Source organism: Orcinus orca, chromosome 2 (genome assembly GCF_937001465.1).
Source record: "Orcinus orca chromosome 2, mOrcOrc1.1, whole genome shotgun sequence".
Classification (NCBI taxonomy): domain Eukaryota; kingdom Metazoa; phylum Chordata; class Mammalia; order Artiodactyla; family Delphinidae; genus Orcinus; species Orcinus orca.
Window position 1 is genome coordinate 103,848,481 of NC_064560.1, and position 27,756 is coordinate 103,876,236.

At 39.0% G+C, this 27,756-nt stretch overlaps 1 protein-coding gene across 2 annotated transcripts in view; it reads right to left on the reverse strand.

Moving 5' to 3' along the window:
- The window catches only part of UNC13C (unc-13 homolog C), a 790,070-nt gene that overhangs the window by 283,170 nt on the left and 479,144 nt on the right, over positions 1–27,756 (reverse strand). For both annotated transcript variants that reach the window (XM_049705963.1, XM_049705964.1), the window contains one exon: positions 5,512–5,668. In XM_049705963.1, the coding sequence (XP_049561920.1) occupies positions 5,512–5,668 (157 nt within the window). The remainder of the gene's footprint in view (positions 1–5,511; positions 5,669–27,756) is intronic.

A 27,756-nucleotide genomic window follows, 5' to 3' on the forward strand; every position in this document is an offset into this window, starting at 1 on the left:
GACATAAATTCAAAGAGTATATAAGAAGTCACTTAATAGGTAAACTTGAAAACCACTGAGATATTACTGTTCACTGAGCATGAAAGCCTAACATTTCTCTCAGTCTGACTAAACTTTAGACAAGCTTCTTCTTGACACTAGGTCCTAACCTGCCTTTTTTATTTTTAGAGCATTTTCTTTTCTTTTTTTTTTTTTGCAAATTGTTTTAGACATCATTTTTTTTTTTTTGCATTTTCTATGATTGTAAGCATTTCCTGTCACTTTATCAGAAAGTTCGGGTTTCCCAGGGATTTGGAAAAGGAACACATATGTTGAGGCATGGCTGTGTGATCAGTAGGAAGTGCTGATTTTTTAAAATTATTATATAAGTTTCAGGCAAACAGTAGTATAATTTGACATCTGTATACACTAGAAAGCAATCACCACCACAAATCTAGTTCCCATCCATCACCGTATAGTTGAATCGCTGTCTGATATACATTCTATCTCTCCCCTCTGCAACATTTCCTCTACAGAGTGACCTTTCTAAATCAGAAATTCAACCAGATTTTACACGATGCCTCAAGAATGAAGTCCAAACATCTGAGTGGGCATTAAATGGCCTCAGCAATCTAATATCGATCCAGTAACACAATGTTCTCTTATATTTCCATCTTTTATTCTATCTGCACTATTCACTAGGCAGGCTACCTTACACACACTTTGAACTTAGTTTTGTATCTTCTCCTTGTCTTTACTTCAAAGACCTAAGGTAGTTTTCCTTCTACTTCTTGGACTTTGAAAAATACTACTCATTCCTAAAAGCACTGTTCCTTTTGGCAAGCTTCCATGAGCCTCTGAAGAGTATCCATCACTTTCTCCTCCTCAATCTCAAAGCAAATTTACAAGTATGAACTCCTTTGACACTTATCCCATTTGGGGAGTGATTTATGGTTACTGTTACACATGGTTAGGTGACTATCCCATTAGAGTATAAGACCCAGAGAACAGAGGTAAACATTTATCTTCCAGTCCCTCTACTACCTGCCATAGTGCCTTAAATGAGGTATCACATAAATATGTCTTGAATGAACAAGCAACCAAATAAAAGAATACCTGTAATGAAAAGGAAATATTTATTAGCATACTTGTTTTTGCAGGGCACTGGCTATGTCAGAGGGTATCTACGCTCAAGAAAAAATTGAGCTAAACATCAATTTTACTAATAATTTTCTATTTGTGTCTTAAGATAAATGACTAAATAAGTTTCCTAAAGACTTTTCTTCAAAGTTGAAAAACTGATCCCCACCTCATGGAGTTTTCTTCCTTTCCAACTCTTGCTCTACCCACGGTGTTTTCAACACCCATGGAGATGTTTTATCCAATCAAGTTCTTTGATAATCTTGACTCCCAGCAATCTCTGCATTCAAGGGTGTGCAACAAAACCATCTCTCCAAAAGAAAAAAGCCTTGATTTTTAGCATTTGACAGTTTGCATGGTATAAATACTCTCAGTATTTCCAGTTTCAAGATGGCTGTACTCAACAACCAGCCTGCAATAGTTCTAAAAATTCAGCAATCACTGCCTGTTAGCAGGTACAAACTAGCTCCAGTACACCACTGTTTTTCCACTCAGTTTTCAACAACCTACTCCTAGAGATACATCTTGGACCTGAGGCTTCCCCCTTTGAAATCTTAACTACATGCATGATGTTCCTACCCAAATCCTTTATCTCTGTCTCTATCATGGTGCCACTTATCACACCTAGATCCCATGGTGAATCACTTCAACTTTCTTTTGATAGTGTCACCTATATGCTAATTCCCTAACCCTTCGATCATCTCTATTTTGTGTGTGTGGGAAATTTCAACCTTCTGCTATATGTTACTACATCAGAATCTGAACGCTGAGAAATTCTGAGAAAAACTCACAGCCACATGAATTGTTGTAACAACAGATTTATGCTAGGAATTCCTCTTATGTGATCCTGAAGCATTTGTCTTTCTATCCCCTTCCCTTTTTCCAGCCTCCTCTACCTTGTGCATCTCTATCATAGCCCTTGTCTTATATATAAGCATTTCTTGTCCTGTAGACAAGCACAGAGACGATTAGGGAAATATAGTACGATTCCATCAACTTTTCACTCCTATATCAGAAGCTTAGCATTCTCTGCAAGGACTCACACACCATTTCCTCAAATTTCAGAATAGGAACTTGTCCTTTCTTATTCCAAAGAATGTCCCTCCTTCCATCCTCTTGACTACATTTACTTCTTTCTCCTCTGAGATGTTATTATATCACTTATTCTCCATCTGATAAATTTGCAACTTCATTCTTGCAGCTAGTTCCTGTGCTAATAATCTATAAATATGTTAAAATTTATCTTATTAAATAATAAAAACTCCTACCCAACCACGCAGTAAAAGTAACATCTCTTTTTTCATGGTAAAACCGTCTCACTCTTGACCAATCTCTCTCTTACCTTCTCATTCAAGTTGCTTAACAGGTTAGTCTCTATTTCATCACCCACTTTCCCTCTTTTAATCATTATTATAAAATACAAATACAATATAGAAAAATGTACAACTTTAGTATAAAGATGAATACAAAACAAAAACAAGAAAATATTAGCTGTAATCCCACCAAGTGGCTACACTATTGGCATTTTGGCACATTTTCTTTCAGGCTTGTTTCTAAACCCGTATATATATATGTATATGTATATGTGTGTGTGTGTGTGTGTGTGTGTGTGAGTGTGTGTGTTCAATGTTGGAATTAGATTATATATAGATTTTTATATGTATATATTTTCATTTGTCATTTTTAATGGACATTGCTCAATTATATACACTTTTCTTTAAAAGCTTGATTTTTTAATGACTGCATTATATTTTAGGGAATAAATGAACCCTAATTGACACAGCTATTCATACATGCCATTCATTGAAGATCTCTATGAAATTAGGCTTTAACCTCAACTGCTTCACTTAGCAATGACCTCCTAATTGCCAAAGCCAACAGGCTCATTCCTTTCGCCATCTTACTTGAACTTTTTGCAACAGCTGACAATGCAATATATTCCTCTTTTCTTAAAATATTTTTACCTTGTCTTTAATAACGTCAGATTTTTCTCATCATTTTTACCCAATTTCTCTAATCATTTTCCTCAGCAAACTTTGCTTCTCTCTCATCTCCACACTCAATGGTTCTGTTCTTTTCACTTTATTCTTGAACATTTTTCATCCAAAGCATGACTTTAAATAACATTTGCACACAAAAAGTTTGGATTGGAAAGAGTAATGATTTCCTTTTCTTAAATATTTGTTTGTTTTACAGTCCTCATAGGTAAGAAAACTTTTCCACTGGGTTATTTTCTGAGATTCAAAAATGTCTGGATTACACCTTTGGGAAAGATAAAAAGGGGCCAATATAATAGTGGTCCTGCCTGATTCACAAGTGACAGTATCAACTTCAGAAGTCAGGTAAATAAGAACTTCAGGCCAAGTGAAGGTGGGAAGCTTTATACTTATTATATTTGACTGAGCAACTAGCATTATTTTCAATAGGTAGAGAAAAATTTAGTCAAATTTACACATCAAATCACTAACTTATCAAGATGTAGTTTGAAGAAAGATTTCTTTTTTGACCCTGTCCTACAATACGTTATTTGATTTACAAAGTGAACTTTGTTATAACTATGTTGCTACTGAAACACTGCAAAGTAGTGAAATCAATCTGTCTTCTCGTCTTTGGGTCAGCATGAAGTAAAGGAGCATACTATCTCATTTTCCTCCAGGTAGCTTTTATGGAAATTAGTCATATAAACACATCTTCTTTCTCAGAGGTAGAAAGGCTCAGTGTTCCACAAGGTTGGCTTATTCTCTACAGTATACCCAGGCAGAATATTAAAAGCAAAACAATTTCATGAGGTTTTTATAACAAAAACTATTCTATGATCTGGTGATGGTCATAATAGTATTTTGTTGAGCTGACTAGGGAATTTTCTTTGGTCCCAGCTCTTACAAGAGCCAATCTGTCTAACAACAGTAGAGGACAGGCAAGAGAGATGAAATCCTCATACCTTATATTTATAGAGCACTTTCAACTCTTACAAACTAGCTTATCTTTTACTTCATTTGATTTTCATCTTAAATTTGAGAAACATGTCAGAGCAATAATTTCTACCCTCATTGAACATACTGAGATATTGAGGCTTGAATGACTCAACTGACTTGTTAACTTTGAATACAAACTCAAACCCCATGACTCTTAACCCAGATAGTGTTCTCTTCTACCAGTATTTATTTTGACTGTCGTTAAATAACAATTACTTTTTCTTTTAATTCATTCCAACTCATCTCACATACTTCACATGTGTTTTCTTTTAAATGAAAAGGACAAGAAAAGAGTAAACATAGCAGCACATTTTTTTCCCTATTGGTTTTACACCCTTTTATTAGCTGGGTCTCATTTGTTTCTACTTTATGACACACACCTCAAAATTTGATTTCTAACAACATGATCAATAACACAAATCTATTCAGTGAACCGATTTGGAAGTGCAGTGAAAAGAGTAACTATGGTGTCATGGAAATCACCTTCCTACAATGGATCTTAGTTTCCTCCACAAACAAATGAGTACAGAACTACCCGTCTCACAGGGTTATTGAACAGAGCTACCGCCTACCAACTGCCCTGGTGAAAACCTTGGGAATCTTTCCAGGCATCCTTCCCTTTCTCTCACTGTTCACATACCTAAAGACAGCAAGTGCTGTTGATTCTATGCCCTGAAAAGCTCTGGAATTTGTCTTTCCTACCCCATCTCCACTGATTCTCAGCTTAGATCTTCACCACTTTACTGGAATTACTGTTTATTTATATCCTATTTCTAGTCTTGTCAATTTCAATTGAATTATGCTTATGGAGAATGGGTTCCAGCACCAGGTACATCAGATAGATACTTGAGACTCCTTAGGATCCTGCATTTTTACTTTTCAGTGTGTTCTTGATGCATTTGATGGTCAGGTGGACAGTTTTAACTAGATACAGATAGTTTTCTTGGCTTCTTTATACACCTAACATTTTTTTTACTTAGATGATATGCCTTTATCCATCAGTACCAGTAGAAACCAATAGGAAGTGCAAATGGAACCCAAAAGGCTCCAGAGAAGCCAACTGAGTTCACATTTACGAGGGAATGATATCTTCCATGGTTAATCCCAAATTTGCTTACATGGAGGATTTTCTATAAATCCTAGTACTCTGTCACAAAACGTATGTTTTCCTCCATTGGAAAAGCCATTCCCGATATGAAGATTTAATCTAATGAAGATACCTACTGACTGTCAAATAAAGGTATTTCACTGAACATGTTTCAAATAAACTTTAAGCTTTAGTCTATTACACTAAGAGATACTCCTTAAGATGTACATTCTGCAGTAAGATTCTAAGAATATCTGGAATCCAAAGCTCCTTGAAAATCTAAGTCCCATAAGTTATGAGGAATTTTCAAGTTCAAAAAATAATACTTACACCAAAGTTGGTAGCAGCAAATCGATCTGAGGCAGAAACCTGTACATTTGTTGTAACAGTTGTGTGGGCATAGAAAGCATTTATATTTGCCAGCAAGGTACTCATTACAGCAGGGACACCGGGGCACATGTATTTAGAAGACAGACATGAAAAGTGCCTGCAAGACAAAAACATTAAGTGCTTTAAAAAGAGAATCTAATTAATTCACATAGCAGTGTATCCTCTAACATCGGCAATTAAGTAATTCCTCTACTCTATCTATGAAAAGGAGAGAAAACTCTTACAATTCCTAATTGAAAGAGGAAGCAATTTCAGCCTTTTAAAAACTTCTCATTCACAAATGTGAAGTGGCTTAATTAGAATGTGATTTGCCACAAGGATATGTGCATAATTTCTTTCAACTGGGAGTGTTGTGTGTACACACAAAAAGTGCAATTTCCAGTGGAATCTAACACTGTCGAAAAGCAATAATCCAGGAGTTTCCCTTTCTCTGGTAACTCTGTCCTCAATTACTTCAGCTCCTGAAATGCTGAATTGCAACCAGAATGTTCTTTCACACTTGTATTCCTCTCACACCGATAAGGTAAACAAGAGGCCCTCCTTTCATTGCACACTGACTGAACAAGTCAACTTAACATCTGACCTGAGTCCAGTTTGTGAGCTTTTGTTATTAAGGAGTATCTTCCACAAGCAGTTTTGTTTATTGAGGTTTTGCTAAAGCCAGAATTTAATTAAGCAAACAAATGAACAGCGAAGACAAACTGAATTATGCCAGCTTTATGCTTAAAGACCATTTCTTTTAAACATTGAATAACAGTATCATTTACAGACATCGGAAGCATCAAGTGTTCACTTCCATTACTTCTCTCAGGAAAATTTGTTTCATTTGAATTCTAACAAAAAACTTAAAAATTGAAAGCACAACTTGTGATAAAAGTGAAAAGATAAAATACCCATGGAAGAAAGAAATTTTCATTACCTAATCTGATCCTATTTTGCTCTCATATCTCAGTAATTTATCCAACACCAAGGTATCTCTGAATTTTGTATTATTGAACACAAGCACAGAATGTACCCACATAAATAAATGCTCCAAGTGGCAGCTCAAAAGAAATGGATGGAGGTCCTGGCCATGTTGCTTTTCTTAGACTTTAGCCAGGCCACTCATCTAACTTCGATTAGCTAATAAATGTAGGCTAAATTTTTTTTTTTTGCGGTACGTGGGCCTCTCATTGCTGTGGCCTCTCCCGTTGCGGAGCACAGGCTCTGGGCACGCAGGCTCAGCGGCTCCGCAGCATGTGGGATCCTCCCGGACTGGGGCACAAACCCGTGTCCCCTGCATCGGCAGGCGGACTCTCAACCACTGCGCCACCAGGGAAGCCCTAGGCTACATTTTTAAACACGGATCTTTGAGGATCATGAAGAGCAAAGTATGCCATGAGAGTTACATGATCTGTGTGATGTAACCGTGGAATTAGATGATCACTACTTTCTTCTTTTAGGTAAATGATGCATATTTTGACTTCATTATACACTACTTATAATTTATATCTATTAAGAATACCATAAGTGACATAAATATATTAAAAATAAAAATTAAATAAAAACTAGCATATGGTATCACATTTCTTTCTTTTTTCATAACTGTCAAATAATTAGATTTGTTAGACCCAAGTCAGAGGTCAAGAGATATGGAATATGCAATGCCTAAATGGGGTAGTGTGGGAGATGGCAAAAGGGAAATATATATACCTAGGTGGGAACAGGAGATAGACAATCACCAACTGTCAAAATAAACTGGTGAGGAACTCAAAGACCAGAAGTTTATTTTCCTCAGCATGCATTATCTATTTAAAGAGATTCTGGAGGTCACCAGAATGAATAATCTTGTTCTTGGTTTTAAACCAGAATGAGTATTCTCCTAATGCAGGTGTGTTACTTAGTCTGTACTGCTTGCAGCTGCCACCCTGTGATTTTTGTTGTCAGGTAAGAGCAGTAGCAACAGCTTAGCAGGTACTTTAAGTAGAACAATGGAGGAACATATGAATATTCTGCTTAAGGCGTTCCATGGTGTGAATTTGATAAGTGAAATAGAAAGTTCTATTTTGAAGATGATGCAATTATAAGGCATCTTAGGGAAAAATGAGTGCCATATGGGAAGACCAGGGATATCAACAACCAAGCTTTGTCTATTTTATGCTTTGACTTGATTCAGCCAATATCTTAATGATGAAAATGCCCTATGAAACTGTGGCTTTGCAATCCCAATGCAATGTTTTATAACCAAAATGAGAGGTTTAACAAATAATTTATGTTAGATATGAAAATTTATGGGTAATATAGGCAAAAAGCTATGTAAATAAATGTAATTTAGAGTTTCTTAGTTTAATGAAATATTTGCTATATGTTTATAATTTAATGTTAATACATATTATTCATAAACAATTAGAAAACAGGAAAATAAACTGCCATTCACACTGCTGTTCTCTAAAATATAAATTCAATTTATAGCCAAATAGTATAATTATAATACTTTCTCTTATCAGAATTGATGAAAAATAGAATTATAATTGATTCTATTGTTTTTCTACTCTTTAACCTTTCATTCATTTTTTTTTTAATGTTAAAGACATCTGGGCAAAGTATTCTCCCTTTAACAACTACACATCTACTATATTTCTGGGACTATTCTTCCTGATAGGGATCTTGAGTTGATTAAAACATGGTCCTGGTGTAAAAAATTAATGTATACCCTAATTGAGAGGCATGAACATTAAAACCTCATTTTGTTACACAAGAGAAAGTGCTGTTACAGAGGTATGGAAGGGTTTGAGTGGGCCATGGGATGGAGGAATGAGGCCTGGAGATGGATGGCAAAGGTCCAAAGGTTGAGTTGAGTCCACTAGTGGTGAACCTAGTATAGGAGAAGTCAGAAGGAAACATCTGAGTCAAGGTCTAGAGGATGAGTGATTATGTAATGGCCATGGTAGAGTGGAGAGTTTAGTGTCCCTAGAATTTACTTTGATAGGTATTTACTGAACATGTCTGAAAGCCAGATACTCTATTAGATACTGGGTATACAGTAATGAGTTTACTTACAGATTAGTGGGAGAATCAGTGACACAAGAAATGTAATACAATTTTGAGAAAGCTATGAAAAAGAAAAGCATAACAGTGCTATGAAACACCAAATTAGAGTGTGTGTATTGTACCCTGGTGGTGGGGGCGCTGTCTAGGAAGACTTCTTGAAATGATGCTGGGCTAAGAGTTAATGTATGACTAAGAGATAGCCAGAGCGAGCACAGGGCTTGCTATTGCTGATAGATAAAGAATATAAATATTCCAAAGGAATGGAATAATTAAAACCAAGGCACAATGGAAAGAAACAAAATATTGTTTACAATGAACCCTAGCAATTTTAGGCTGGTGGAGCCCAAATTTCCAGGAGCACATTCTAGACCATTATATGACCAGAGGCAAAGTGAGGGGTATGTATGATAGTCTTGTGCAATATGGTAGGCAAGTTGGACCTATTATATAGGTCAGAAGATTTTTTCAAACAAAACTCAAAACTCAAAATCTTAGAGTCAATATAAGTGAAAAATTACCTCCAACAATCTCTCATTGTTTACATGGGGTAGGAAGTGACATCATCAGAGTTGAGTTTAAAATAGATTTGGTGGGAGGGGATTTTAGGAGGATGGCTTAAGGAAGGTGAGACTGAGAAAAGAGTCCAATTAGAAGGCTATAAAGGGAAGAGATGATGGGTGTCTGAACTAAGACAGTAGCTGTAGAGATAGGGAGGAGGGAATATATTTTAAAAATATTAAGAAAGGAAAACTGTCAGGACTCAGTGCTTGATACGGAGCGAAAGAGGAGAAAGAGAAGTGATGAAGTTCCAAGGCTTCGGTGTGGAAGACTGGGTGAGGGGTGCTTCTGCCCAGTGAGCTGGGAACTATAAAGGAGAAAAAGGGGTTGTAAGGTCGGGTCACGTGTCCAGTCGAGTTTGAGCTTAAGGTGCTTGTAGGATTTCCATAAAGTAATGTCCACTGGGTTACTGGAGACCTGGGCTGGACACTTAGATCTGGGGATCATTTCAAAACCACGAAAATGGGTAAGATCATCCAGGGGAATTATACAGAATGAAGAACAGTGTCAGGAAATGAAACCTGGGAAACACTGATATGTAAGGGACTAGTGGAAGACGAATAAGTAAATTCTATGACTGAGATCAAACTTAAAATGATAGGGACTTCCCTGGTGGTGCAGTGATTAAGAATCTGACTGCCAATGCAGGGGACACAGGTTTCAGCACTGGTCCAGGAAGATCCCACATACTGTGGAACAACTAAGCCCGGGTGCCACAACTACTGAGCCCACGTGCCACAACTACCGAAGCTCGCACACCTACAGCCTGTGCTCCGCAACAAGAGAAGCCACTGTAATGAGAAGGCCGTGCAGAGCAACGAAAAGCAGCCCCCGCTCGCCGCAACTAGAGAAAGCCCGTGCGCAGCAACGAAGACCCAATGCAGCCAAAAATAAATAAAAAATAGATTTTTTAAAAAGTATGTCCTTTAAAAAAAAAAAAGGTAGGTCAAAGGAAAGCCAGGGCAATGGTATTAGGGAAAACATTGGAATAGGAGGTTTGAAGGATGAAGGATGATTGATGCTGATAGGTGCATTGAAAGAGTCTTATAAGGACATACAATAACTATTGGACTTGACAAATAAACATCATTGTGACAGCAACAACATCAGTGTTAGTGGAGTAACAGGGTGTTGCACCGAGACAGAATAGGATGAAAAGTGAGAAGTAGCAGAAGATGACCAAGGAAAAATGGATCAAGGATAGATTTTGTTGGTCTTTAGCTAAGGAGCTTTGACTTTCTCATGTGAACTACACAGAGTTAGCTGAAATTCTCACAGAGGGAGGGGATACTGTCAGATGAATTTAGAAAGATGACTCTGAAAGGGTGTAAAAATGGATTGAAATGAGTAGGTATTAGAAGCAGAAAAACAATTTAGGAGGTGTAGAAGCAAAAAATGACATTTCTGCCCCACTTCCAATATGACTAAGCCCTTCACATACCACAGTCATAAGGAACAAAATATTTTCCACCTTGAGATAATCTGAAAAACACAGAATCATATTATTTCTGGTCTCCAAAATATAAAACCTCAAATATTTCTCTAAAACCTGAACTTCCTAACAAAACAGTTTTGAACTGGAGTTTAGCCATGCTATATGTGAAAATGTATAAAATCTCATTATATGACCTCTGAAAGTATTAAAACCAGGTGGAAAGCTGCTGTTTCCACCAAGAACAGCATAAGAACACCATGTAAACTAGGTAGCCTTAGGAATGTTACGTTTTTGTTTGGTTTGGTTTGGTTTTGCCAGTGCTTCTAAAGTCTCATTCCCTCTCTGTACTTGTTGTAATTAAATATTTCTTTCCTTTTCTAATTTTTTTCTCCCTAAGGTCACAGAGCAGTGAGATGATTAAGGATTAGAGTTCAGGCAATGTAAGCTCAGAAGCATCTTTCTTAACCACGAGGGTGATCTTCTCTTAATTTATCCTCCTCCCTCTCTAACGTTGTGTATTACTTGTGTATGTATCTGTTTCTTCCAGAATGTGTTTAGTTCATGCTTAATTGTCATCTAATCCAGCCCACTTCTAGCATAGTGTTTTCTTGTAAACAGGAGTTGGCCGATAAGTATTTAATGGAAACAAGTGACAGCGATATGAGTTAACGGTATTTATGTAGCGTTAGTGTATAGGACATGTGCTTGTTTACTTTGAGTATGACAGTTTATCACAACATCCAATTGCTTTGTGAACATTGGGCTGAAGTGCATAGCAGTTAATGCCATAATGATCACAACTTTGAAAGTGAACTGTATTCTGATTTTAACTGGTACACTGAGAGCAGTATTTTAAATTTTCCAGAGCATGAGGCATGCATTCATCTTAGAGACCGGACAGAAATATTGTACTTTCTGATTCAGATTTAACTGAGATGACTTCTGGGGTATGATGCGAGGTAGCCAGCTGTTCATGATCTACCCCTCTGAACCTCCCATGGAAATGGCCATGAAAACAAAAATAAATGATGTAAAGTCATAGCAGCACTGGAAATTAGGGGTATCAATCAAAGATTTCCCTATTTCTGGGAGGGACTTTGCCTAAGTTTAGGGCAGCTGGATAGACTGAGAGATATCCGGTGACTATCCTGGTCTAAACTCCTAAAATATTCACCTGACTAGAGAAGAAACGGGAAGATATTTCTGGGAACCATACACTGTACACCCCCATATCAGAAATGCGAGGCCTAGGCGGCTGGCCAGCAAGGCTTTTGATCACTTTCCTATTCCATGGTAATGGCTTCCAGATGCAATAAAGCTGTCGCGTGTTTCCCACACCTTCTCACTTTACATCCATTAAAGAGTACACAACTCCCAAGACTGCAATACAGCCTGTGCAATAGGGAATGGGCAACGGGATTAGAAGCTAGTTAGAAGAAAGGGTTGGAAGAACACCGGGAACAGTATACCGTGGGGATTAACTCTAACCTTTTATGTTCTGCTCTAGCAAGACAAGAATTCACAAGTTGTTTACATTATCCAGGAAAAGAAATCCAGCTCTCATACTTAAAGAGCCCACCAATAGGAGCAGGTAAATATCTTTGCCCAATCTAAAAGCAAACTACATTAGAATAAAGTCATGGCACACAGGGAACCTTTTTAGAGGCTCACCTGCCATTATGAGATCTGCAGGTGAGTACTGGTAACACGCTGGTGGTCGACAAATACTGATTCAAAGGACCCTGTAAGTTGCCAAACAAGCAAGATGCAAACATCTTTGTACATTATTATCTCAACAGACATACAAGCGCTTGTGTGTGCATGCACACACACACACACACACACACACACTTATACAGCAAAAATAACCAAATAAAATGGTCACAGTGTTATCTCTGGGTGGAGCTACAAACTTTTGTTATTTAAAAAAATATGTCCTTTTTTTTTCAGAGGGGAAGATGGCGGAAGAGTAAGATGCGGAGATCACCTTCCTCCCCACAGATACACAAGAAATACATCTACACGTGGAACAACTCCTACAGAACACCTACTGAACGCTGGCAGAAGACCTTAGACCTCCCAAAAGGCAAGAAACTCCACACATGCATGGGAAGGGCAAAAGAAAAAAGAATAAACAGAGACAAAAGGATAGGGACGGGACCTGCATCAGTGGGAGGGAGCTATGAAGGAGGAAAGGTTTCCACAAACTAGGAAGCCCATTTGCGGGCGGAGAATGCGGGTGGCGGAAGGGGGGAAGCTTCGGAGCAACGGAGGAGAGCATAGCAACAGGGGTGCGGAGGGCAAAGCGGAGAGATTCCCGCACAGAGGATCGATGTCGACTGGCACTCACCAGCCTGAGAGACTTCTCTGCTTACCCGCCAGGGCAGGCGGGGCTGGGAGCCGAGGCTCCGACTTCAGTTGGAGCGCAGGGAGAGAACTGGGGTTGGTGGTGTGAACACAGCCTGAAGAGGGTTAGTGCACCACGGCCAGCCAGGAGGGAGTCCAGGGAAAAGTCTGGACCTGACGAAGAGGCAAGAGACTTTTTCTTCCCTCTTTGTTTCCTGGTGCACGAGGAGAGGGGATTAAGAGCGCTGCTTAAAGGAGCTCCAGAGACGGGCGCGAGCTGCAGCTAACAGCCCGGACCCCAGAGACGGGCATGAGACGCTAAGGCTGCTGCTGCCACCACCAAGAAGCCTGTGTACGAGCACAGGTCACTATCCACACCCACGTTCCGGGTAGCATGTGCAGCCCGCCACTGCCAGGGTCCCAGGATCCAGGGACAACTCCCCTGGGAGAACGCACGGTGTGCCTCAGGCTGGTGCAACATCACATCGGCCTGTGCCACCGCAGGCTCGCCCAGCACTCCGTGCCCCTCCCTCCTCCCCGCTTGAGTGAGCCGGAGCTCCCGAATCAGCGGCTCCTTTAACCCCATCCTGTCTGAGCGAAGAACAGATGCCATCCACCAACCTACACGCAGAGGCGGGGCCAAATCCAAAACTGAGCCCCGGGAGCTGTGAGAACAAAGAGAAAGGGAAATCTCTCCCAGCAGCCTCAGAAGCAGCTAATTAAAGCTCCACAATCAACTTGATATACCCTGCATCTGTGGAATACATGAATAGACAAGGAATGATCCCAAATTGAGGAGGTGGACTTTGAGAACAAGATTTGTTATTTTTTCCCCTTTTCCTCTTTTTGTGAGTGTGTATGTGTAGGCTTCTGTGTGAGATTTTGTCTGTATAGCTTTGCTTCCACCATTTGTCCTAGGGTTCTATCCGTCCGCCTTTTTTATTCTTTAAAAAAAATTTTTTCTTAATAATTATTTTTTATTTTAATAACTTTATTTTATCTTACTTTATTTTACTTTATCTTCTTTTTTTCTTTCCCTCCCTCCCTCCTTTCCCCCCTTCCCCCCTTCCTCCCTTCCTCTCTTTCTTTCTTCTTTTTCTCCCTTTTATTCTGAGCCGTGTGGATGAAAGGCTCTTGGTGCGGCAGCCAGGAGTCAGTGCTGTGCCTCTGAGGTGGGAGAGCCAACTTCAGGACACTGGTCCACAAGAGACCTCCCAGCACCACATAATACCAAACGCCGAAAATCTCCCAGAGATCTCCATCTCAATGCCAGCACCCAGCTTCACTCAACGAGCAGCAAGCTACAGTGCTGGACACCCTATGCCAAACAACTAGAAAAACAGGGACACAACCCCACCCATTAGCAGAGAGGCTGCCTAAAATCATAATAAGTCCACAGACACCCCAAAACACACCACCAGACGTGGACCTGCCCACTAGACAGACAAGATCCAGCCTCATCCACCAGAACACAGGCACTAGTCCCCTCCACCAGGAAGCCTACACAACCCACTGAACCATCTTTAGCCACTGGGGACAGACACCAAAAACAACGGGAACTACAAACCTGCAGCCTGCAAAAAGGAGACCCCAAACACAGTAACATAAGCAAAATGAGAAGACAGAAAAACACACAGCAGATGAAGGAGCAAGATAAAAACCGACCAGACCTAACAAATGAAGAGGAAACAGGCAGTCTACCTGAAAAAGAATTCAGAATAATAATAGTAAAGATGATCCAAACTGTTGGAAATAGAATAGACAAAATGCAAGAAACATTTAACAAGGACCTAGAAGAACTAAAGATGAAACAAGCAACGATGAACAACACAATAAATGAAATTAAAAATACATTAGATGGGATCAACAGCAGAATAACTGAGGCAAAAGAACAGATAAGTGACCTGGAAGATAAAATAGTGGAAATAACTAGAGCAGAGCAGAATAAAGAAAAAAGAATGAAAAGAACTGAGGACAGTCTCAGAGACCTCTGGGACAACATTGAACACATCAACATTCGAATTATAGGGGTTCCAGAAGAAGAAGAGAAAAAGAAAGGGACTGAGAAAATATTTGAAGAGATTATAGTTGAAAACGTCCCTAATATGGGAAAGGAAATAGTTAATCAAGTCCAGGAAGCACAGAGAGTCCCATACAGGGTAAATCCAAGGAGAAATATGCCAAGACACATAAGAATCAAAGTGTCAAAAATTAAATACAAAGAAAACATATTAAAAGCAGCAAGGGAAAAACAACAAATGACGCACAAGGGAATCTCCATAAGGTTAACAACTGATCATTCAGCAGAAACTCTGCAAGCCAGAATGGAATGGCAGGACATATGTAAAGTGATGAAGGAGAAGAACCTGCAACCAAGATCACTCTACCCAGCAAGGATCTCATTCAGATTTGATGGAGAAATTAAATCCTTTACAGACAAGCAAAAGCTGAGAGAGTTCAGCACAACCAAACCATCTTTAAAACAACTGCTAAAGAAACTTCTCTAGGCAGGAAACACAAGAGGAGGAAAAGAACTACAATAACGAACCCAAAACAATTAAGAAAATGGGAATAGGAACATACATATCGATAATTACCTTAAATGTAAATGGACTAAATGCTCCCACCAAAAGACACAGATTGGCTGAATGGATACAGAAACAAGACGCATATATATGCTGTCTACAAGAGACCCCCTTCAGACCTACAGACACATACAGACTGAAAGTAAGGGGATGGAAAAAGATATTCCATGCAAATGGAAACCAAAAGAAAGCTGGAGTAGCAATTCTCATATCAGACAAAACAGACTTTAAAATAAAGACTATTAGAAGAGACAAACAAGGATATACATAATGATCAAGGGATCAATCCAAGAAGAAGATATAACAATTTTAAATATTTATGCACCCAACATAGGAGCACCTCAATACATAAGGCAAATACTAACAGCCATAAAAGGGAAAATCGAGAGTAACACATTCATAGTAGGGGACTTTAACACCCCACTTTCACCAATGGACACATCATCCAAAATGAAAATGAATAAGGAAAAAAAGCTTTAAATGATACATTAAACCAGACGGACTTAATTGATATTTATAGGACATTCCATCCAAAAACAACAGAATACACATTTTTCTCAAGCGCTCATGGAACATTCTCCAGGATAGATCATATCTTGGGTCACAAGTTAAGCCTTAGTAAATTTAAGAAAACTGAAATTGTATCAAGTATCTTTTCTGACCACAATGCTATGAGACTAGATATTAATTACAGGAAAAGATCTGTAAAAAATACAAACACATGGAGGCTAAACAATACACTACTTAATAACAAAGTGATCACTGAAGAATTCAAAGAGGAAATAAAAAAATACCCAGAAGCAAATAACAATGGAGACACGATGACCCAAAACCTATGGGATGCAGCAAAAGCAGTTTTAAGAGGGAAGTTTATAGCAATACAATCCCACCTTAGGAAACAGGAAACATCCTGAATAAACAACATAACCTTGTACCTAAAGCAATTAGAGAAAGAAGAACAGAAAAACCCCAAAGTTAGCAGAAGGAAAGAAAACATAAAAATCAGATCAGAAATAAATGAAAAAGAAATGAGGGAAACGATAGCAAAGATGAATAAAGCTACAAGATGGTTCTTTGAGAAGATAAACGAAATTGGTAAACCATTAGCCAGACTCATCAAGAAAAGAAGGGAGAAGACTCAAATCAATAGAATTAGAAACGAAAAAGGAGAAGTAACAACTGACACTGCAGAAATACAAAAGATCATGAGAGATTACTACAAGCAACTCTATGCCAATAAAATGGACAACCTGGAAGAAATGGACAAAACCTTAGAAATGCACAACCTGCCAAGACTGAATCAGGAAGAAACAGAAAATATGAAAAGACCAATCACAAGCACTGAAATTGAAACTGTGATTAAAAATCTTCCAACAAACAAAAGCCCAGGACCAGATGGCTTCACAGGCTAATTCTATCAAACATATTGAGAAGAGCTAACACCTATCCTTCTCAAACTCTTCCAAAATAGAGCAGAGGGAGGAACACTCCCAAACTTATTCTACGAGGCCACCATCACCCTGATACCAAAACCAGACAAGGATGTCACAAAGAAAGTAAACTACAGGCCAATATCACTGACGAACATAGATGCAAAAATCCTCAACAAAATACTACAAAACAGAATCCAACAGCACATTAAAAGGGTCATACACCATGATCACGTGGGGTTTATTCCAGGAATGCAAGGATTCTTCAATATACGCAAATCAATCAACATGATACACCATATTAACAAACTGAAGGAGAAAAACCATGTGATCATCTCAATAGATGCAGAGAAAGCTTTTGACAAAATTCAACACCCATTTATCATAAAAACGCTGCAGAATGTAGGCAGAGAGGCAACTTTCCTCAACATAATAAAGGCCATATATGACAAACCCACAGCCAACATCATCCTCAATGGTGAAAAACTGAAAGCATTTCCACTAAGATCAGAAACAAGACAAAGTTGCCCACTCTCACCACTCTTATTCAACATACTTTTGGAAGCTTTAGCCACAGCAATCACAGAAGAAAAGGAAATAAAAGGAATCCAAGTCGGAAAAGAAGAAGTAAAGCTGTCACTGTTTGCAGACGACATGATACTATATATAGAGAATCCTAAAGATGCTACCAGAAAACTACTAGAGGTAATCAATGAATTTGGTAAAGTAGCAGGATACAAAATGCACAGAAAATTCTGGCATTCCTATATACTAATGATGAAAAATCTGAGAGTGAAATCAAGAAAACACTCCCATTTACCACTGCAACAAAAAGAATAAAATATCTAGGAATAGAACTACCCAAGGAGACAAAAGACCTGTATGCAGAAAATTATAAGACACTGATGAAAGAAATGGAAGATGATCCAAATAGACGGAGAGATATACCATGTTTTTGGATTGGAAGAATCAACATTGTGAAAATGACTTTACTACCCAAAGCAATCTACAGATTCAATGCAATCCTTATCAAACTACCACTGGCATTTTTCAGAGAACTAGAACAAAAAATTTCACAATTTGTATGAAAACACAAGCAATCCCGAATATCAAAAGCAATCCTGAGGACGAAAAACGGAGCTGGAGAAATCAGGCTCCCTGACCTCAGACTATACTACAAAGCTACAGTAATCAAGACAGTATGGTACTGGCACAAAAACAGAAATATAGATCAACGGAACAGGATAGAAAGCCCAGAGATAAACCCACGCACATATGGTCACCTTATCTTTGATAAAGGAGGCAGGAATGTACAGTGGAGAAAGGACAGACTCTTCAATAAATGGTGCTGGGAAAACTGGACAGGTACATGTAAAAGTATGAGATTAGATCACTCCCTAACACCATACACACAAAAAAAGCTCAAAATGGATTAAATACCTAAATGTAAGGCCAGAAACTATCAAACTCTTAGAGGAAAACATAGGCAGAACACTCTATGACATAAATCACAGCAAGATTCTTTTTGACCCACCTCCTAGGGAAATGGAAATAAAAACGAAAACAAACAAATGGAACCTAGTGAAACTTAAAACCTTTTGCACAACAAAGGAAACCATAAACAAGACCAGAAGACAACCCTCAGAATGGAGAAAATATTTGCAAATGAAGAAACTGACAAAGGATTAATCTCCAAAATATGCAAGCAGCTCATGCAGCTCAATAACAAATAAACAATCCAATCCAAAAACGGGCAGAAGACCTAAACAGACATTTCTCCAAAGAAGATATACAGACTGCCAACAAACACATGAAAGAATGCTCAACATCATTAATCATTAGAGAAATGCAAATCAAAACTACAATGAGATATCATCTCATACCTGTCAGAATGGCCATCATCAGAAAATCTAGAAACAATAAATGTTGGAGAGGGTGTGGAGAAAAGGGAACACTCTTCCACTGCTGGTGGGAATTTGAATTGGTACAGCCACTATGGAGAACAGTATGGAGGTTCCTTAAAAAAGTACAAATAGAACTACCATATGACCCAGCAATCCCACTACTGGGCATATACCCTAAGAAAACCATAATTCAAAAAGAGTCATATACCAAAATGTTCATTGCAGCTCTATTTACAATAGCCTGGAGATGGAATCAACCTAAGTGTCCATCATCAGATGAATGGATAAAGAAGATGTGGCACATATATACAATGGAATATTACTCAGCCATAAAAAGAAACAAAATTGAGCTATTTGTAATGAGGTGGATGGACCTAGAGTCTGTCATACTGAGTGAAGTAAGTCAGAAAGAGAAAGACAAATACCGTATGCTAACACATATATATGGCATTTAAGAAAAAAAGATGTCATTAAGAACCTAGGGGTAAGACAGGAATAAAGACACAGACCTACTGGACAATGGACTTGAGGATATGGGGAGGGGGAAGGGTAAGCTGTGACAAAGCGAGAGAGTGGCATGGACATATATACACTACCAAATGTAAAATACATAGCTAGTGGGAAGCAGCCGCATAGCACAGGGAGATCAGCTCGGTGCTTTTGACCACCTAGAGGGGTGGGATAGGGAGGGTGAGAGGGAGGGAGACACAAGGGGGAAGAGATATGGGAACATATGTATATGTATAAGTGATTCACTTTATTATAAAGCAGAAACTAACACACCATTGTAAAGCAATTATACTCCAATAAAGATGTAAAATATAATATATATGTGTATATATATCCTGTATTTTTAAAAGTAATTTACCATTAGCATGTTTTACTACCCTAATCAGAAAAATATTTTACTTATATATATATTTATAGTTTTTAAATGTTAATTCAACTTTTGCTCTATTGTTGATTTTATGTCTCTTTGTAACTTTTAGCACCAATAGAAACAAAGTAATACAAATCCTTTTAAAATTTTTGCTTGACTAAAGTAAAAATTTCTTTTATACTTTGCTTTGCTAAAAAAGCCACAAAACCTTTAAAGTATATAATGTAAAAAGCCTATATTATTCTTCATGTATCATTAAGTAAGATTTTTGTGAAGTTAAACAAATCACCCATAATTTTTTCTTTCAAAATTTACCATAGACCGAATTTCTGAATAATGAGTAAATGCAAAAAATGCCATAAAATTACTATGCAATAGATGCCAGTTTTAGTACACTAAATAAAATATATCAAGAATTTTAAGGATATTAATGAAATGATCTTGGCTCATAACTTCCTAATGCAAAATATAGGGCTGCGAATGGTGAAGATATGAAAATGTGACAAAACGAGAGAGTGGCATGGACATATATACACTACCAAACGTAAAATAGCTAGCTAGTGGGAAGCAGCCACATAGCATAGGGAGATCAGCTCAGTGCTTTGTGACCACCTAGAGGGGTGGGATAGGGAGGGTGGGTGGGAGGGAGAAGCAAGGGGGAAGAGATATGGGAACATATGTATATGTATAACTGATTCACTTTATTATAAAGCAGAAACTAACACACCATTGTAAAGCAACTATACTCCACTAAAGATGTAAAAAAAAAAAGGAGAATGAGAAAAACCTAATATTTCACTTAATAATACTGTTCTTCCCATTAGATTTTTACATCAGTTTCAATATCAAATTATCATTACTATGGTGTTTTTCTTGGCAGATTAAAAGTGTAAACAAAAATTCTCTTGTTTGTTAAAAGGAAAATAGATCAAATTCATAAATATGAACCTCCTAAATTTGGTCAGAACTTAGTTGAACATGTCTCAATATACCTAAACATTAAAGACACAATACTCAGGAAGTAGTTGTCACATTTTTGAACTTATATTAAAATGTTCGAGGCCTCCCTGGTGGCGCAGTGGCTGAGAGTCCGCCTGCCAATGCAGGGGACACGGGTTCGTGCCCCTGTCCAGGAAGATCCCACGTGCCGCGGAGCGGCTGGGCCCGTGAGCCATGGCCGCTGAGCCTGCGCGTCCGGAGCCTGTGCTCCGCAATGGGAGAGGCCACAGCAGTGAGAGGCCCGCGTACCGCAAAATAAATAAATAAATAAATAAATAAATAAAATGTTCTTCATAGAATTAGTGACTCAGGAGATAAACCATCAGTTGGAATACCAAGATTAAAATTTTAAGCATTTGATATTAACTAAACAAATAAAACACAATCTCAGAAATAGAATTTTCAGGTCACTCTAAGAAGTGTAATCTTTTACCTGGTTGGTAAAAATTATCTGTCCTTTTTTAGAGACTGTGACCAGGAGCTGGGTAAGTTAAGGACAGCAGCTGTCGTTACCAAACCAATAATTTATGTTGAACTTGCCTTTCCACGTTCACTTTTAACCCTAAATGATAAATGATTAGGCAGCCAATATAATATAGGTAGTTGTGATACCAAGCAGGGCCCTGTGGGTCTCCTCGGCACAAAAGTCTTTCTATGTTCCCCCATTTCTTTGATTACAGGAAACAGGCTTCCTTCAGCCTCCATGACCCTCCCTGACTTCCAAGGGGCAGATTCAAGCAGCTGTTAATTAGGGAAGGGAGGGGATGCAAGGCAAGGGAGAAACCAACAGTCAAGAGAAACAATAGTGCAGCCTTGGGGCAGGGTCCCAGTTCCCCATCAAGAGATACACACAAAATATCTTTGAGCTGTTTTGTAGATAATGAAACCCCCACCAGGTGGGAGAAGTTATCCGTTAAGGATGGTGTGCTGCCCACAAGCACAGAGACCCCAGACTGGTTGGAACCAGAAGGTTGATGGTGCTGACTCCCACTTACCTCACCACCAACCCATCAGAAGAATGTCCACAAGCTGATCATGCCCTCTTTGAACCATTACTATAAAACTCCTCACTACCCTCTTCAAGTTGGGACACACAGTTTTGAGGCCATTAGCCCGCTGTGGCCCCCTTTGACTGGCAACGCAGTAAAGCTATTCTTTTCAGCTTCACCCAAAACTCTGTCTCCAAGATTTAATTTGGTGTCGGGGTCCAGAGGCCCGATTCAGCTTCAGTAGTATGCATCAAAGTACACATTTCTTAGATGAGTGAAGGACAGAAAGAAAAAAAGAGACAAATTTCAAAGAAGTAAAGATATTCATTAGGGTTAGGGGCTACATTTCCTAGAAATCTTGCAGAAATAGTCACCAAAAAGCTTTTTTTGGTATGTGGAGGGGAGTGGGGGTGGGTTGGGAGGGATAACTGGTGGTCAATTTAGAGTTATAGGTACCATGGCATAGAGGTGATTCATTCTAGTCCTTTCCCTGTTCTGTGGCCTTAGAAAAGTAACTTAATCACTCTTAGATTCAGTTTCTCCATCTGTAAAATCAAAGAGCTATTAAAGATTGTACGGATTAGATCTTCTAACATGCTATGAATCTCTGAATACAGGTAACACATCTGGCCTACACATACACATTACTTTTCCCTACCAACAACATTTGGTTCATTGGATCCAATGGTTAGTTGGGATGACAAGGAAGCAGGGGACAAGGGAGTCATCCTGAGGCATCCTTTGCTCTTTGAGAGTTTTCAGCTAACAGACTTCTACGTGATCTTTAATTTGGCAGTATTTGCCTCTGAGTTTATGCGTGCCCATTCTTTATGCAAGGTTACTGTCAAGGCAAACTTACTTGCTTCTAACCATCACCTTGAAAATCATTTCCTTTTAAGGCTGCAGTTCTAATACTACTTAAATTATTCCCAGGGGGAGAGGGGAGAGGGGAACAGGATTAAAAGTACAATTAACAATTTAAAATGATTCAGTATATCCCTGCAGCAAACCATTCCCTCAAAAAGCACACCTTCAATAAAATAGGTCAAACAGTACTACTGAATAATCTCTCAAAGTGTTTAACATTTCCCCAAAAAGACATGATTAAAAAACAGTGGATTAATAATGTTAAAATCACTTGACTTTGTTTTTGCCAGAAAATGGGGTTAGTGTTAAACCAATTTAACAAATGGAATTTCAATGCCATGGGAAAATTAGAGTCACAAACTCCAGAAAGATGCTTAGATTGCCAAAAATGAGATAGTTACTGGCATGTTTTCAGCTGAAGCAACTGCTACATTATCAACCATTCATTCTCAAAATACTATTGACAAAATATTAGGAAATTATTTGTATTTCAAATAACAAATCTGGATTCAGCTCACTTGCTATTGTCTTACTTTTTGTTTTCATCAAAACAATGATCTAACTCGTCTGCCTTTCCATGGACAATTCTGCCTAATCACACCCATCTTGTGGTTTCAAAGGATGGGAAACGCCTCTGATTCAAAAGATTTAAAAATCAGTTATTATGAAAATAGGAACAGTATGATTGGAAACAAGCACTAAAATGCAAACAATGATTCTTAGATCCTTAGAAGAGATTTCAGAGAAACAATGTAAGATGAAAGGAAAGACTATCTGTATTTCTAATGTTAGATATACACTAAAATAATATTTATCACATTTGCTCTTGAAAATTCAGATTAGCATGCATTTCAGTGATTTTATTCACTGTTGTCACTAAACAGGGGCTAAAATATTTAAAGATCACTTCTCCTCTGGCCAAAAGCATCATAGCTTTTCACAGATGCTATGGATTGCTCAAACTCAATTATGGAGGTTTTGAGTATCTGGGCACTGGTGAGGGACAGGAAAGTAATGAAATAAGTAGGGTTTAGAGATATGACGGAAGTTGAAGAGCAAGTAAGGATTGGGACCCTCAGGCTGCCTATCAGCTTTTTCTGAAACCTCTCCTCAACTGTGCCTCGATTGGTCCCTCCATGTCTACACCCTTACAGCACCCATGCATGCCCCCATTATAGTGTCTTCTTATTATGCAATTTATTGGTTCGGCTGCCAAAAAGGTTTGTTCGAGGTTTTCTGTAACATCTTACAGAAAAACCAGAATGAATTTTTTGGCCAACCCAATATTCTTCCTCTTCTCCCCAGATTAGGAGCTCACTGGGGACAAGAGCTTCTTTTATTGCCATATCCGCAATGTGCTGTGTAAGTCCTCGTACTTATATCCTCAGACAATGTCTATCAAATAAATGAATTACATCTTCTGGAATGTGGGGTCTGTAAGAGCCTGGAACTTAACTTCTTGCTTGCTGATGTACTCTCAGTGCCTTTAAAATTTCCTGGCATATGGTAGGCACTCGACAAATATTTCTTAAAGGAATCAATAATTCAATTAAGCAACACCCTCCTTAGAAAGCAGGCTCATAGGAGACCTTCAAGATGGCAGAGGACTAAGACGTGGAGATCACCTTCCTCCCCACAAATACATCAGAAATACATCTACACGTGGAACAACTCCTGCAGAACACCTACTGAATGCTGGCAGAAGACCTCAGACTTCCCAAAAGGCAAGAAACTCCCCACGTACCTGGGTAGGGCAAAAGAAAAAACAGAGACAAAAGAATAGGGACGGGACCTGCACCTCTGGGAGGGAGCTGAGAAGGAGGAAAAGTTTCCACACACTAGGAAGCTCCTTCACTGGCAGAGGTAGGGGGTCATCGGGGGGAAGCTTCGGAGCCACAGACGAGAATGCAGCAATAGGGCCTCAAAGGACAAAGTGGAGAGATTCCCACACAGGAGATAGGTGCCGACCAGCGCTCACCAGCCTGAGAGGCTTGTCTGCTCACCCACCAGGACAGGTGGGGGCTGGGAGCTGAGGCTCCGGCTTCGGAGGTCAGATCCCAGGGAGACGACTGAGGTTGGCTGTGTAAACACAGCCTGAAGGGGGCTAGTGTGTCACAGCTAGCCGGGAGGGAGTCTGGGAAAAAGCCTGGAACTGCCTAAGAGGCAAGAGACCATGGTTTCGGGGTGTGTGAGGAGAGCAGATTCAGAGCACTGCCTAAACAAGCTCTAGAGATGGGCATGACCTGCGGCTATTAGCACAGACACCAGAGATGGACATGAAATGCTAAGGCTGCTGCTGCAGCCACCAAGAAGCCTGTGTGAAAGCACTGGTCACTCTCCACACCTCCCCTCCCTGGAGCCTGTTCAGCCCACCACTGCCAGGGTCCCGTGATCCAGGGACAACTTCCCCGGGAGAACACACGGCACACCTCAGGCTGGTGCAACATCTCGCAGGCCTCTGCCGTCGCAGGCTCGCCCAGCATTCCGTACCCCTCCCTTCCACCCCCTCCCCCCACCCCCGGCAGCCTGAGTGAGCCAGAGTCCTCTAATCAGCTGCTACTTTAACCCAGTCCTGTCTGAGTGAAGAACAGGCACCCTCAGGTGGGGTCAAATCCAAAGCTGAACCCCAGGAGCTGCGACCAAAGAGAGAAGGGGAGATTTCACCCAGCAGCCTGAGGACCAGTGGATTAAATCTCTACAATCAACTTGATGGACCATGCATCTCTGGAATATCTGAATAGAAAACGATTAATCCCAAAATTGAGACACTGGATTTTGGGAGAAACTGTAGACTTGGGGTATGCTTTCTGCATCTAATTTGTTTCTGGGTTTTACGTTTATCTTAGTTTAGTATTTAGAGCTTATTATCATTGGTAGATTTGTTTATTGATTTGGTGGTTCACTTCCTTTTTGTTTATATATATATATACATACATATATTTTTTTTTTCCTTTTTCTCTTTTGTGAATGTGTATGGGTATGTTTATTTGTGTGATTTTGTCTGTATAGCTTTGCTTTTACCACTTGTCCTAGGGTTCTGTCTGCTCCTTTTTTTGTTTCTTTGGGGGTTTTTTAGTATAGTTTTTAGCGCTTGTTATCATTAGTGGATTTGTTTTTTGGTTTGGCTGCTCTCTTCCTTCCTTTTTTCCTTTTTTATTACTTTTTAATTTTTAATAATTTTTTTATATTAATAACTATTTTATTTTATTTTATTCTTTCTTTCTTTCTTATCTTCACCCTTTTCTTCTGAGCTGTGTGGCTGACACAGTCTTCATGACAGGCCTGTGCCTCTGCGGTGGGAGAGCCAAGTTCAGAACACTGGTCCACCAGAGACCTCCCAGCCCCATGTAATATCAAGTGGTGAACGCTCTCCCAGAGATCTCCATCTCAATGCTAAGATCCAGCTCCACCCAATGACCAGCAACTTACAGTGCTGGACACCCTATGGCAAACAACTAGCAAGACAGGAAAACAACCCGACGCATTATCAGAGAGCCGGCCTAAAATCATAATAAGGTGCAGACACCCCAAAACACACCACAGGACACGGTCCTCCCTACCAGACAGACAAGACGCAGCCTCATCCATCGGAACACAGGCACCATTCCGTTCCACCAGGAAGCCTACACAACCCACTGCACCAACCTTAGAAAATGGGGGCAGACACCAAAAACAATGGGAACTACGAACCTGCAGCCTGTGAAAAGGAGACCCCAAACACAGTAAGTGAAGCAAAATGAGAAGACAGAGAAACACACAGCAGATGAAGGAGCAAGATAAAAACCCACCAGACCAAATAAATGAAGAGGAAATAGGCAGTCTACCTGAAAAAGAATTCAGAGTAATGATAATAAAGATGATCCAAAATCGTGGAAATAGAATGGAAAAAATACAAGAAACGTTTAACAAGAATCTAGAAGAACCAAAGAGCAAACAAACAGTGATGAACAACACAATAAATAAAATTAAAAATTGTCTAGAAGTAATTGATAGCAGAATAATTGAGGCAGAAGAATGGGTAAGTGACCTGGAAGATAAAAGAGTGGAAATAACTACCACAAAGCAGAATAAAGAAAAAAGAATGAAAAGAATTGAGGACAGTCTCAGAGACTTCTAGGATATTAAAAGAACCAACATTCAAATTATAGGGGTCCGAGAAGAATAAAGGGAAAAAAAAGGGACTGAGAAAAAATTTTAAGACATTATAGTTGAAAACGTCCCTAATAAGGGAAAGGAAATATTCAATCAAGTCCAGGAAGCAAAGAGAGTCCCATACAGGATAAATCCAAGGAGAAACATGCCAAGACACATATTAATCAAACTATCAAAAATTAAACACAAAGAAAAAATATTAAAAGCAGCGAGGTAAAAAAAAATAACATACAAGGGTATCCACATAAGGTTAACAGCAGATCTTTCAGCAGAAACTCTGCAGGCTAGAAGGGAGTGGCAGGACATACTCAAGCAATGAAAGGGAAAATGCTACAATCAAGATTACTCTACCCAGCAAGGATCTCATTCAGATTCAATGGAGAAATTAAAACCTTTACAGACAAGCAAAAGCTAAGAGAACTCAGCACCTCCAAACCAGCTCTACAACAAATGCTAAAGGAATTTCTCTAAGAAGGAAACACAAGAGAAGAAAATGACCTACAAAAACAAACCCAAAACAATTAAGAAAAATAGTAATAGGAACATACATATTGATAACTACCTTAAATGTAAATGGATTAAATGCTCTAACCAAAAGACACAGACTGGCTGAATGGACTAAAAATATGCTACCTACGAGACACCCACTTCAGGGACACATACAGACTGAAAAAGAAATTCCATGCAAATGGAAATAAAAACAAAGCTGGAGTAGCAATTCTCGTATCAGACAAAATAGACTTTAAAATAAAGACTATTACAAGAGACAAAGAATGATCTACATAATGATCAAGGGATCAATCCAAGAACAAGATATAACAATTGTAAATATTTATGCACCCAACAAAGGAGCACCTCAATGCAGAAGGCAAATGCTAACAGCCATAAAAGGGGAAATCAACACTAGCACAATCATATTTGGGGACTTTAACACCCCACTTTCACCAAAGGACAGATCATCCAAAATGAGAATAAATAAGGAAACACAAGCTTAAAATGATACATTAAAC